Source organism: Perissodus microlepis, chromosome 9 (assembly GCF_051167445.1).
Source record: "Perissodus microlepis isolate ML-2025 ecotype Zambia chromosome 9, ASM5116744v1, whole genome shotgun sequence".
NCBI classification, from domain to species: domain Eukaryota; kingdom Metazoa; phylum Chordata; class Actinopteri; order Cichliformes; family Cichlidae; genus Perissodus; species Perissodus microlepis.
The window spans coordinates 21,021,742-21,036,612 of NC_140469.1; the positions used below are offsets into that span (position 1 = coordinate 21,021,742).

Here is a 14,871-nt window from a genome sequence, read left to right on the forward strand (position 1 = left end):
AATTACAAAACACGTTCAGAATCTTTTCTATATAATACATGCTCTCTGTCTTTCTTCTTTCCTTCCAGCGTCCCGGCATGCCGTCTGGAGCGAGAATGCCCCACCAGGGAGCTCCCATGGGCCCCCCCGGCCCGCCGTACGGAGGGAGCCCGGCGGTGCGGCCCGGCCTGCCCTCCCCAGTGATGGAGCCCAGCCGTAAGAGGCCTGCCCCCTCCCAGCAGGTCCAGCAGCAGCAGCAGCAGCAACAGCAGCAGCAGCAGCAGCAGGCCGTCCAGAACCGTGCCAGAAAGTGAGTTTGAATCCAAGTGACCTACAACTCCGGCCAAAAACACTGCATGGTGTGCAATCAGTGACCCTTTGTGTGTTTGCTTTTATGTGATCTAAGAGCTCAACAGTGGTTACACTTTCATCTGGATGAAGATTTGGGAAAGGCTGATTCTCCTTAGATGTTGATGATAATCAAAGTGTGCGTTAACAATGGGAAGGAGAGATTTTTGCACAAAAATCTGAATATAATATAACTTTATATCTTAAATTTAATGTCTTAATATTATGTAACATTATGTATATTATACTTGTAACCTATTTTAAATTTATTTTATTTATATTTTAGGACTGACAAAAAAGTTATTGCCACAACATGCAATAAATTTTCAATCTTGTTGCTTTTAAAGTGGTTGCTTTGAAGATGGGGACCAGGTCTGAGACCACTCGCAGCATAGATGCTGCTTTCAAAGCAACTTTGGTGTCGTTAATACGGCAATAAGAGAGAGTCCGCGTGCTATCAGCTTCCATTTGAATGAGGTCAGGTTAGAAATTACATGGAAAATCACAAATCTGTCACAGTCTGCGTACACAAAAAATCCCATTTAATTTTGCACTGACCTCTTGCATTCAGAGTCCGGTTTGTCCATCTCAGAGACTTGAAAAAGAACTTCAGAAATTCCCACATAAATAGTGACGTAGCTGCTGCAGGACGCCAGTGTAACTGTAACGTGGCACTCAACAACGGTAGTTTTATAAAGGAATAACCAGAATACAACTGGTTGGCAACCAGTTGAGTCGAGTCCCTTTTTGCAAAGCGTATATTGCAGACGAGTTGCAACCAAAGGGTGCAATTAGCAATGATTTGCAAAGCTTTCCCAGTCTGTCTGAAAGTAAATGCAGTCAGTCCGAGTCTGACCTGCTTTGAAAACAGGTTGCCTCCCACTAGACGACCCTTTCATTCATGTTGTGATTAAAAGTTGTTGCCAACAGGTTGAGGGTGTTGAATGCTCAACCTTTGGGCAAATGTTGGCTACCGTAGCTGCTTAAAGTGATCACGATTCATGACTGCATGAAATTTCATTGCATTCCTTATAAAAACTGTCGAAATGCTCTTGATAAAAAGTGGGGGGACTGAACCACGCCACAGACTTGCACTGCTAGTGCAACTAACCAAAAAAACGCCACATAACTGCTAGCTCCGCCATCATGAAATGTATCATTTGCTGCTTTTCTCTTTAATTTCATTGTAAATTGAAACTATTTGACTGGAGATCAGACATGAATCATGTGATTTCTTTGTTTATTTATTTTTTATTTTGTTAACGCCGACATAATTTAACAGTCGTGAAATCGTTTTAAAAAATGTTAGCGAAGTATCTCCAACGTGTACGTCAACATTTACGCACTGTGATCTCCTAAAATCTTTCAAATCCAGCTTAAAAAATCCCACCGGTGACGAGTGAAACCATGACCTTTGTGCGTGTTTGTGTGTGTCACTTTTCAGCTTCCATTTCATGTCGTTTCCCCTTCTCTCGCTGCTCGCCTCGTTTTGCATCCTTCGCCTCGCTCACTGCTGTATACATCCACTCTCACCATCACAGTCGCTGCCACGACTGAATGTTTGCTCTCGGTTCGACCTCTAGCTGTCTTCAGCGTCTTTGTAGTGTAAATTTTTACCATCGCATAAACGTGGCGTCCTCACAGCTGTCTGCAGACGTTCAGACTCTGGTAGTCTCTTTGGCTTATCCTTACGCTATCTACTGTCAAACCAGGATACGTAACATTGCAGGCTTCATTTGACGTTCACACATAGGTCACTTTTACATTAATGTTCCTCGAGGCTTCATGCAGACATACCCACAGTGAAGGAGACGGTGATGAGAGAGATGAAACAAAGTGATTAGAGTAGGAAAATTTAACTAGCATTAACTATTCTATTCGTTTTCTAAGTCCGCCCTCTGCTAGCTAAGTTGTTCTTGCTCTATTTTTTTGTTTGATGTCAGTTTGCAAATAGCTTCCAGGTGCGTTACCAGCACCCTCTGGCAGTAGTTGTGCATTACTTCCTATGACCTTCTGTTTAAAACCTAAGCAGTATTCTCTCTGCTTCAATTTTAATTTTCTGTCTTTCCCAAAATAGTGACGAGTTACGGTAATTTTACGCGCACATGGTTAAATCTAAACGGAGCTGACCTGTCCATGCAAACGCTTTGTGCTACAGCGATACGCTGAATATCCACGAATGGCTCGTTTTCTCTACTTTCCGAAACAGGTCGAATTTCGTGCTTCCCCCTCTTCCACAACTGTAGTGGAAGTTGCCATCAAATGAAATAGAGGACGGGTTCATTTTCACACTTTGTTTGTCATTGCCCTTTCGCACATGTAGCAGGCAACAGGAAATTGTTCACACTTACTACTTACTTACTACTGGAAATGCTTTGTTTAGCTTAGTCCTGTTAACCACGGGTGGCACCTGCTTTTAATCCACTTTGTTTTGGGTGCAATTGTAGCACTTTGTATTCTATACTGTTTATTTGAAACCATTACTTACTAATTTGCATAGACGTCGTTTCATTATATAGAAATTCTAATAAATAAATCCACTGCTGCAAATTAAAGTGATATACTTTCAATGTAGATATATTTGGATTAGTGCTGTCAGCGTTAATCTCGTTAAAATGACGTTAACGCCATAACCGCATTAACACGGCAAATCTCCGTTAGTGAGTTAGCGAGGATCGCCCCGGGTCCGAATGATTCAGACATTTATGATCTCACATACAGATCCTTCCAAGAAATGTCCAGAAAAGTTCAAGGCCACACACACACACACACACACACACACACACACACACACACACACACACACACACACACACACACACACACACACACACACAGAGGCTCACAGAGTAGCTTCATGACTACAAGGAGACGAGTGCGTGCCAGGTTTGGTCATTAGAAAGGGGATCAATATGCACACTCTGTGGACCTCTGTTTCATTCTCCTGCTACGTGCAGCACGATTGATCCACTTATAATTTAGCAGGCTTGTCGAACAGTTCAGGGGAAATGTTGCACTGCATCGGGGCCTCAACCCCCACAGCAGCCCAGCCGGCTGTGGAGGCTCTGATCAATGGTGCAGGGTGACCTGTTCAGGTGTCTTTGTCTTTTTCGCTCCCTGTTGCTCTGTTGGAGTGCGCGTCCTCTGGCAAACGCGTTGATGGTCCGGCGCCTCCATCCAGCTCAGACTCCACGCTGCTGCCAGCCGAGGGCGGGCCACCTGTGTTTGCAGTGTCATTGAGACCTTATGGTCCCAGCTACACGTGCTCTGCAGAGCTTACGCTGTCCTGCTACAAATACTTTGCATTAATTGGTATAAATACTCAACCCTTTGTCCTAGAAAGTCTGTATATATTTTCCTAAAAAGTTTGTGAAGAAGCACCACAGGATGGATTATCTTTATATGTAACTCACACGCATGTCTCAATTCGGGTACTTCAACTAGCATGTAGGTGTAAACTTCTCACTTATATGGTGCATGAAGTTCAAAAGGGTAAATCTGTCTTAAATTAAACATGGTGACTGCACACTAGATGCCATATTTTTGGAAATTCCTGGACCCAGAAAGGAACAATTTAACACACACACACACCATAAGCTAACGTTGTGACTCTGTTGATGTATTTTTGGTGGTCTCTCCCCCCAAAATTGGATGTAGGTCTTAAAAAGTCAAGTCAAAGCAGAAGTGCATTAATCCTGGATTTTTTCTCCATGCCAGCATTTAGAAAGCCACTTATGTGGCTGCAAAAAGAAATCTGGTTTTATAAAAGTCTATTAGAAAACTCACTTGAATCTATGACCTAAAAACACACCTTCCTGATGAGTTTATGGACTCATCGCATGTTTAGTGTGGTCTCCAGTCGAGTCAAAATGCAGGATAAAGCAGGACGTGGGCAGGCCTACTACGTGATTGACAAGTCACTGCATCATTCACCTACTGAACTCGACTTTTTTATAACCTATGCAGCCGGGTTTCTGAGCGAGCTGAGCTGAAAATGTGACGCCAGCAGACTGCATGCCACTGATTGGCCAGGCAGTGGCGTCACTGCATGAGTCATAAGAGTGACTGCTTCAGAAGAGTCAAACCCGCCAATGATGGCGCCACGATGTCCTCCATTGTTGTCTTGTTGTGACCACAGCCACATTGAGGTGGAACTCAGTTATAATGGAAAATGACCAAAACTGAGTCCAGTAGAGTGTAGTTGAGCTGAGTGGGTGCTTGTGGAAAAGAAGTCAGCTCTGCCGCTCACTCGTAACATCTGGCTTCAAAACACTCATTTGTCCAGGAATGATAGCTCTCGAGTAGAAGTGTCATCCAATGGATGGCTACGTCCATCTTTTATATACAGTCTATGGTCTGTATATTAATGATATAGTGTGAAAAACATACAGAATCCCACATTTGAGTATTGCGAGTGCGTTTCTGCTCCGTTTCTCTCAGAAAGGGGAAACATTTGTTTTGTTGCACCACAACTGAAAAAAACCTTGTTTGCTCGCCACAGACACTTCGCATATTGCAACATGACGTAATGTACGATTGGCTGGCCACTACTGCTTTGACCATTGCCTCAAAAATAGGCTCAAACCTCATTCTGGAATAAATTTTCCACTTTAAAGCAGCACAAAGATGAAGAACTGCATCGTCTCTGTACATCCTCTGAATGAATGACAGCTTCCAGTTGATTTCAGAGTGTTGCACCTCAAACTCCGCCCCAGGAGAGTTGAAACCACTGCCGGCAGCCGTAAAATAGAAGATTTAAAGATTACGTGCCGTGTTCCCTCCTCTAGCTTTGCCTCTTTGTTCTTCAGACCCCAGCTTTATCCACACCCTGCTATATTTTGGTTAGGTTTTTTTTTTTTGTCTTCAATTTTATCTCTTATTTCCCCTGAGTGCCACATTACTTATAAACCCCCGAACCTTGGTTTTTGCTATTAATGTTGGTCCTTGAAGTAAAAACTTTCCTCACTGCTCATAACGCACGGTTACCTTGGACACTTCATGTTGCTTAGGAGGATTGTGAGGTTTTATGCAGCAGTTAAAAAAAAAAAAGGCTGAGTTTTGTGGTCAGGAGCTACTTTTCTGGCTGTGGAAATGACAAAAAGCTCTTATTTATCCATAAATCACCAACCATGTATGCACCATAGGGCCATCCTGAGCTGAACCCAAAGAGGTAAAACCACCACACGCTGCTTGTCTGTTCCCATTGTGTTCATTATCAGTGTATTGTCTGTCTTTGTGTGTGAAGCATGATTGTTTTGGTTCACTGAGAAACTGTTGGATGAGCGTGTCCCTCAGACGAGCAGGACGCCTCCCAGGTCCTCCCCTGCTGCACTTTGTGCATGCATGGACACCCTTACCCATCCCCAGTGCCTGCCCTTGTCTGCACCTACTAACAGACCCTTGAACTTCACACACACATCCAACACACACAGACACACACACACAGAACCACCAGGTGTTTACCCTCGTACTTGCTGCCACTGAGTGTGTGTCTCGCCACAACTCTAATCGGACAACCTTCGAATCCTCACCAATTCTTAGGAAGCCAGTTGGATTCCCCGGAGCCAATGAGATGCCGGCGAGGCAGATGGACATGAGAGAGCCCCAATCAGATCCCACGCTCGGATCAAAGTAGGATTTTATTCTGCTGCATGTCCGTTTTCTTTCGTTTGATGACTCTGGCCTATTTTTTTTCCTTCTTGCCTTTTCACCTGAGCCCAGCACTTCCTGAATGAGAAAACAAACGTAGAGGTCGTAGAAGCCGACTCCTGAAATGTAGTGGTGCATGCTTTGGGCTGGAGCATGGCATGATGGGAACGGTTTTGTGCAGCTAGAGCAGAAAAATAAATAGAATAGAAATCCAGTCTCAAACCATTTTAAGAGAGTGTAAAATGGCGGGTTGTTTTGTGTTTCTTTTGTTTTTTCCCCTTTCCAATGCACTCCCGGATCCTTCAATTCTCCTTGCAGCAGGCTTGTTTCAGTAGTTGGCATGCTGATGTAACATACTGCTTCACAGACCGTTGTAGTGCACTGTGACAGAAAAATTCACTACACTGCAAAAAATCTTTTCTAGATACAAAAAATAATCTAACTAACTAGAGACATTTCCACCCACAGAGAGAGCTGGGCGAGAACTCAAAACACACTGCAAAGTTTCAGAGATCCTGTAGTGTTTAAACTCTTAAAGTTTCATGTAATTATGGAAAAATCAATCTGTACTTAGATTTGTGTGATCAGTTAATCATTTAATCTGTTAAATTGATTCCTTACTGGACTGTTTCCTTGAAACTCAAATGTCATCACAGTGTAAACTAATCAACCACAACATTAACGCCATGAAACTCAAACCTGACGTGGGCACTCTCCAACGGCAGCGGCCTCCACCCAGTAACTGACAGGACCCGATGGATCCCAGTGCCAAACCCCCACAGGACACCAACTATCTGTAACCCGGTGGGCCGAACCTGTTTTGGCTGGTGGTTTTAATGTTGTGGCTGATCAGTGTAAATAAATTGAATTCATGTCGGCCGCTCCTGCTACCTAATAAAGTATCTAATAAATCTACTATCTAGTAAAATTGATTTAGTTGCTGGTTTTAACTGTTTAAATCCATTTTTCAACATTTCAGGTTGATACCTCCTTTACTTATGAACTTGAGGGGTCATTGAGGGGTCAATAGTGCACTTTAAAAGCCTTTAAATAAACAGAAAACAGCTGATTATGAGAGATAAAACCACAGTGTGGTTAATTAGTGAACCTTTCTTGTTTCTAATCTCAACCAAAGCCCGGCTGTCTATATTTACCACTCCATCTTCTAATGTAACTCTTAGCAAGGAAGCAAATCAAAATATTCAGCTTTAAAAAAACTCAGCTCAGTTTAGCTCTCGATATCCTAAAACAGGATTACAAATTAATCGAATCGCCCCGAGGACGTAACACCCTAAAGGCAAGATTATTTATTATCTTTAATGAGAAAAGTGAGTGTAAATGATCCGTCCTCATGAGACGAGTTTATTCCTTTATTTTTCTTTTTATGCTCTTTTTGCAGTGTAGTGCCGTCTTGTTGTTTTTAGGCAGCGTCCTCCTGCAGGCATCGACGACAGAGCACTTTACACGGGGAGATGATTAAATATTTAAGGAAATCTTGGGGGGGTGTAGGAAGGTGTAGTGATGTTTTTGCAATCAGCGTCACCTGGAAAGAAAGTTCTGACAACTTGGCACAGATGTTCTTGTTGCTCTTAGCCCTTTCTTGGTAAGTAAAATATATGAAGTGTGTTCACGCTGCAAGGAATTAATGAATCTAATGAGCTGCACACACACACACGCATAAATCCTGAAAAGTCGTGAGCACACATCCTGTCACCATCCGAGTCCTGCAGCAGCGGCGGCGGCCTCAGCGATTCTGCAGAAGGTGTGTGTGTGTGTGCAGTGAATACATGTCAGGGAAGAGATGTGAGATGTGACACTTTTTTGGCTGTTAGAGGCTCTCGCTCTCCAGGTGTACCGCTGCATCTCAGGGAACACACAAACACATGATACACACACACGCACACACACACACACAGCTGGGACGCTGGGGTGCTGGATATGGCCCAGCATTTTAGCAGATGGCCTGGGTGCTACGCTATCAGTCACCATAGTAACATGCTCTCTTTTCCCTCTTTCTCCCTGTCTTTCTCTCCCTCTCTCTCTAGTGCTAAGAGAAGGAAAATGGCAGACAAGATTCTTCCGCAAAGGGTGAGGCTGCATATTTTTACCTTTTGTTGCTGTGTGTTTTTCTCTGTGTGTGTTTTTTATCCTTTGTGCGCTGCACAGAAAAAATCCCGGTCGTTTTTTTGATGTTTGGGGTTCTTGGGAGGCGCAGAGGGCCAGGTGATTATTTGTTATTTCCAAATGAGATGAGGGAGGATGAGGGGAACAGATCTGAAGGTTTTGGGGGCTTTTTTTTATTTTGGGGTTTCATTTTGCTGCTTGGACAGCGGCTCATTGATTTTCTTTTTTGAATCGGCGTAGTCAGCGGGATGTTGAAAAGACGCAACCACAAGTAAAACTGAAGGAGGCAGCAGAAACACCATGCTGCCACAGGTGAGAGTCCGTGGCGGCTGTGGTTTGCATCCCGTGCTCTCGGTTTTCGGCCCCGTGCCACGCCACGTCCTGGCCAGCACACAGAGGGCTTTACAGATCTGGAGACTGAGAGGTTAGGTCTTATCCCCTGACATAGCCCAGACGGGGAGATAGCTGCAGGCACGGCTGGGGCGCCACTACACAATAATGAGTCAGGCACGGGGAATGTCTGCCACACTCCTCCGTCAGCTCGGCACCTCGGCCCGGTGAAAGGGAGCGAGATGGAGATAGAGGAGGAATGAGAAGCACAATGAAGGCAGCCTTTTAGAAAGAAACGTGAACGAAGAGGGAGGGAGGAACCGTAGGAGCATGTGTGCCCAGCTTGGTGAGCAGCAGCCCTTGATGCTCCGAGGACTTTCATCAGTATGGTAATGCCTGAGACTCCTGGCTGCTTGGCTGCACGGCCTGCATCTAATTTTGATCCCCTGGTGTCATGAGGCTGGTGTGGACCACCACGATAATGAGAGACTGTGGAGCAGTGGTGGAGTGCATTCAGGATAGTTGTGCTTTGTTTGAATATTTCATTGTCATGCCACTCCTCAATTCAAATTCAGCGGGGATAATGAAATTCAGCTTCAGTTCATTTGCAAAAGAAACGCTTATAAAACACATTAAGTACTCTAAAAAAATGCCAACTTTATGTACAAATACAGTCAGATAATAAAAAATTGTACTTGCTAATTTTCATATAAAAGAGCCCTATAGTGCACAAACCTTTTAAAAATGTAAAATACTTTTTAAATAATTTAGAGGTTCAGACAGTTAGGATGTGTGCTCTGTGTATGTTACATTTGCAAAGCCAAATTTAACATCATCACTCAAGGTGCTGTAAAAGTCAAAGTTCAGACCCCAACTTGCCTGAAATGTCCTGGTTCAGTGCTGTTTTTCATAATCTGGTAACTTCATTTCTTTCCCACCTATTCTTATCTTCATTTGTGTGTGTTTTTTTATCACTTTATATGATAAGCTGCAGTATTGTTTTACGCTAGCATTTAGCTGTATTTTCTGGAGGCTTTCTTTAAAGTTCTCATTTTTGTAGTGTTGTTTTATGCTAGCAGTTAGCCATATAGCCATATTTTCTCCATATTTAAAGTTAGAGTGGAATAATATGGATTTTTTTTCTCTAACCTTAAAGCTGCTTACAGGTTAAATTACAGGATACTGAATGTAAGGGGCTAAAGTAGACAACAGACCCCCTACCAGCACCCGCACCAGAATAGACAGCTTATCAGCTTAAGTTCTTTAGTGCTATTTAGATATGCAAAGAAAATCTTACTTCTTAATCCAGGGTGTGAAACATTATCTGATTTTAACCTAAGCCTGTCCTCCCTCTGAGCAGATCCGTGAGCTGGTCCCTGAGTCTCAGGCCTACATGGACCTGCTTGCATTTGAGCGCAAGCTGGACCAGACCATCATGCGCAAACGCGTGGACATCCAGGAGGCCCTGAAGAGGCCAATGAAGGTATCGAAAAGAAATCAGGACTCGGGACAAACAAGAAAATGCTGTTTAAGGATAGTTTTGCAGTTCAAAGAGGAACAGACAGAGATCTCCCTTTAAACTGTGTTATTGTCGTGCCCTTGTCCCAGCAGCAGAAGCGTAAACTGAGGCTTTACATTTCCAACACCTTCAACCCTGCCAGACCTGACGCAGATGACTCTGATGGCAGCATTGCGTCATGGGAACTGCGAGTAGAAGGGAAGTTGCTGGATGATGTGAGTTTGTTTTATTCATAGTCATGCATGGGTTTAGTTTTAATACAGTCCTTTTTTTAAAGGAAAATAACTGAATACTGAGCTGTCGCGGCTGGGTGTAGATGAATTCAGCATGAGTCAAATAACTGCTTGTCCTCTAAAATAATAACACATCTAAATCATCCCGGTTGGTATTAAAGTGTGCCGCTCTTTGATCTCGGAGTTGCTCTCGGTCGTCTTCGGCTCGGTAATGATGCGCTCAAACGACTACAGACAGAAAAGTATCGTCTGGCTCAGAATATGAAATGAACGACTGATGTTGAGAAGAGCGTCTTGAGGGACCGCGAGTGTCTTGAAAGCAGAAGGTTTTTGCATTTTTCTTGTGCCGCGAGCTTGACTGCAAAAAGCTCTGATGTTCTCAGAGCAGCGGCACAAAGCATTTAGGTTTCACAGACCACAAATATTTCTGGTTGAGCTCGGAGGAAGTGGACTCTGAGAATGTCTTGCGTCTTTCTTTTTTTTTTTTTTGATCTCACCACGCCTCTCGTGGGTTTTTGATGAGTAATGTTGCTATAAGCAAAGACATGGCAACAGTAGTTTGCGTTTGTGAATCTGCTTATGAGTGTTTCATGCATATGTGTGACTGATTATGGGTCTTAACCGACGTCTTTCTGATTGCTATCTGTTTGCTCTGCAGCCGGGGAAGCAGAAGAAGAAATTCTCTTCGTTTTTCAAGAGCCTGGTGATCGAGCTGGATAAAGATCTGTACGGTCCCGACAACCACCTGGTCGAGGTCAGCTCAAAACACAGAGGAGGAACCACACACTCACCTGCGGAATTTGCATTGATCTCAGAAATAATCCGTGATTTTTCAGATCAATAAATGGATGAACAGCAGCTTTAATTTTACACTCTTACCTGCACAAAACACAAAAGTAAAAACACACTTTTTGCTCTGCTGCAGTGGATTTTAAATGTAACAGATGTTCACCTTCAAAAGGGTCCCCAGTGTCTTTCAAGTGCAAAATACTCAACCTTGCAAACCTGAAAGCTGATTTTCTAAAAGTGTGTGGTGTCCGCTTTCGTGTAGAAGTTCACCCTGAAATCACATATACGTGTTTTCCTTTGGCTTGTATCAAAATGTATCCACCTGCATGGTTTTGGTGTGAGTTTTGTAGTCATATTGAGCTTCACTTGAATATAATGAAACTAGATGGTACTCACCTTGTGGTCATCAAATCGCTAAAAAGTCTATTAGAAAAAGGGCCGGTTTCCAGAAATCACCAGGCAGCGCTCACGGTAACATCGCTGTACCGGTAACATTGTAAAACATATATTAATAATGATAAAATAAACATGGTTACGCCTTTATTATTATTATTATGATTTTTATGTATTTTTTTGTAATCACAGGTAGTATTAGTGTCTATTTCAGTGAACTCGAGATCGAGGTCAGAGGTCAAGTCTGCATGTTGAAGTATCCTTGGCTAGGATACTGAACCCTGAGGCCATGTCCACACTAATACGTTTTCGTTTGAAAACGCATCTTTTTCTCTCTGTTTTGGCCGTCCGTCCACACTGAGACGGCGTTTTTGGTCAAGGAAAACGCAGCGTTTTGAAAACGCTCTCCACAGCGGATACATTTGAAAACGCCGTTTTTGTGTCGCGGTGTGGACAGCAAACCCGGAGCCTTTTCGAAAACTATGACACATTTTAGTCATGTGATGCAGTCATGTGACCAATTAAACTAAGATAGCGAAGGGCATTATAAACGGCAGACAGAAATGAGGCAGGTCGAATCGTCTTGCGTTTCACGCATGCGCAGGACTGGAACTTAAGAGTTTTCGGCCGTTTAAATGTGGACGACTGAAACGATAGTGTGGACGCAGACGAAAACCCAGAAGTTGTTATATTAATGTGTTACACGATTTAGAAAGTTATGCAAATGGAATATTTGTTACAAAAAGGAGATAAATGTGTAAAAATGTAACAAAGGCTGTGAAGCAGGTCTTTATGTCTCCGTCCTTGTGACATCAGGGCTGAAACACATGCTGGAGAAAGTGTCTCTGTGCCTGCCTACGAAAGTGTTGCAGAGTTTGTGTGGGAACATTACTGCTGCTGAGTTTTTAAAATACGTTTTTCTGTCACTTTTAAACCACAAGGTAGCGGGCTTTTAGTTCCATTATATTCAAGACAAGGCAGACTTTTCTGCAGCGTAGTGGCTGAACCAAATAATGGACTGAAAACTGGATTTAAAGGTACACAGGATAGAAGTCCACGTCTCGGTTTTGTTGATCAGGGTTGCGGTTGCACAGAGGGTCTGAAAAAAATTCAGCAAAGGAGAAAACAGAGGTCAGCGTGCACAACAGAATCACTGAAACTTTAAAGCTTGAGCTGTAAGGTTATGCATACATTCGCTGAGTAATTAGCTGATGGGACACAGGAAGGAAGGAGCAGCAATAAAACAAGAAAGGGAATTTCAAAATAAAGCAGGAAATTAAATTGGTATATAGGTACTTTATTCATGCCACTTTTTTGTCTACAGGAGCAGGATAAAGAATAAAAATTATGCAGTCTAGAATACTTTTTAAACAACATATTTAAAATAAAAGTGCCAGAAGCTCAGTGTGAGGGCCTTATACCGTGAGAGAGTGCAAAAATGAAAACAGAAAACAGAAAATACAAATGAAGACAAAGATGAAAACATAATATGTGTGTGGAGGTATCTCCAAAGCTATCGAAGCATATTTCCTCAACGGAAAAACACATTTTTGTGCCATCTGTAAGTGTAAATTTGGGGTTAAGTATCTCAAAATTTCAACGTACTAATTCAAACTTGCAGGGAAAGAAGTTGAAAATTTGACTTATAAAGAAGATGCCCGAACATTTTGACTCATAGATGGGGAAAAAGTGTTCTTCAGTGGAGGAAACAAGCTTCCAGACCAATGCTGAGCACCAGAACGGTAAAGACAAACAAACGGCACAAAAGGCCAGAAGAAAAATGTGCACATATGATTTTGGACTAAAACGGCTCCTTTAAGAAAAGCCACTGTTCTTGCACCCACATCGGCCAGACACAGTTCAGTTTTTCACATCTATCTCCCTGGAAAGTAATTTTCCTAACTTTTAAATTTTAAAAGTATTTGCCATGCAAAGATCTACAAGTTTTGCATGCTTTGCTTGATGTTAACACTACCTGCAGCATTACACACAACCCCCACACACACAGTCCTTACACTTTAAAACGGTCTGTCCCTGCAGCCTGATTTATGGAGTGCATGTGTGCAGCCACTCTGTGGCAGACCAGTCGGATGTTGAACGAATTCGCTTCCTGTCTTAGCTGTTGTTTCTCGCACCCCTTGGCAGACAGCGTGTCACTTAAAACACACAAAAACGAACATAAGTGCTTCTCTTCGAATGTGTGTGAAGAGTAATTGCAGTCCTTAAAAACGTATGCACTGTTTCGCCGCTGTTACTCGCTGCGTTCAGGTGACCTGCAGCTCACCAAGTAGCTTGTTACCAAAAAGGGGCTTTAAGAAGCCTTTTTAGCTTTTTACCCCCAAACAGCACAGCAAGCATCTGTTTATAGCCACAAGGACAAAAATAACAGACATATAATGTACTGACACTTTAAATAAATCCTGCAGATTTTAAACTGATTGATTAATTAATTCAATTTGAGCGATGTAATCTGGATAAATGGCAGCAAATCCAAACCAGAAGAAGATATCTGATAACATCTGCTGTGAAAACGTTCTATTAACTGAACCTCCTCAGTCTGCCCTAATACACTCCTTTCTGCTGGAGGCTGTTTGACATGTCATAGCAGGGTAAGCACAGGTATATTTAACGTGTTATTCACACACACTTTGAGTTATAAAAGGCTAACTAAAAATGTTGAGCACTGCTATGATGAATCTACGTAAAATGTGGCAGCTACCAAAAATAAACACCTGACCATGGCGGGTAACACTAGAGACCACAGTGTGTTGTGTGTCTCTACAAAACTTGTAGTAATAACTCAACCCTGTATAGTTATTACAAATTAATCAGTCAATCGGTGTTGCCCACCTGACAATAACATCAATTTAATGATGAAATGCAAAATTTTACCTTTTTATGATGAGATTTTCCAAGTTAAAGGCCCTCGGAGTTCATTTAAAAGTCAGTGCTTTTAATTAGCTTCATTGCTTTCAGCATATTTGAGGCCTCATAACTTCACGAGTACAGACGATACAAAACAAACACAAAAGCAGGGCTGAAAAAGACATTTATGCTTTTAAAAACCCACTGACAGTGTCACTATCCAAAAACAACAAAATCTTACTTTTGTTCACACAATTTGCACAGTTCTCACAATTTTCCTTCTGCAACCAACTTTGTGCATCAGTACGGTGGGATACATCATAATTTCAATGCAAAAACTGCACCGATTTAATGTCTATGATGGAGGAGCAGAACCAAGCATTGGTACCCTTGATGTTTGATCTGTTTTCACTGGAGAAAACTTCAAAATTTGCTTTCTGAGAAAAATTTAAAGGGTCATATGATCATGTGGGATAGGTGTCTGATCAATACGAGTAAAATCAAACTAAAGGATAGCAGGCTTTTCTTATAGCCATGATTCCTTGTGTGTCAAAATAATATTCTAATTCACACTCACAGTGAATTCACTACACAGTGATTTGTGTAGTGAGGGTTTTTTATTTTATAGGTTAAAGAGCACCT

General features: G+C 42.4%; 1 protein-coding gene across 5 annotated transcripts in view; it reads left to right on the forward strand.

Moving 5' to 3' along the window:
- smarcd3b (SWI/SNF related BAF chromatin remodeling complex subunit D3b) overlaps positions 1 to 14,871 on the forward strand; it is a 59,055-nt gene that overhangs the window by 32,369 nt on the left and 11,815 nt on the right. For 2 of the 5 annotated variants that reach the window (XM_084939582.1, XM_084939580.1), the window contains exons 2-7: positions 69 to 289; positions 5,869 to 5,958; positions 8,022 to 8,064; positions 9,791 to 9,913; positions 10,039 to 10,164; positions 10,841 to 10,936. In XM_084939582.1, the coding sequence (XP_084795708.1) occupies positions 69 to 289; positions 5,869 to 5,958; positions 8,022 to 8,064; positions 9,791 to 9,913; positions 10,039 to 10,164; positions 10,841 to 10,936 (699 nt within the window). The remainder of the gene's footprint in view (positions 1 to 68; positions 290 to 5,868; positions 5,959 to 8,021; positions 8,065 to 9,790; positions 9,914 to 10,038; positions 10,165 to 10,840; positions 10,937 to 14,871) is intronic. The other 3 variants (XM_084939581.1, XM_084939583.1, XM_084939584.1) reach the window with 3 other exon arrangements.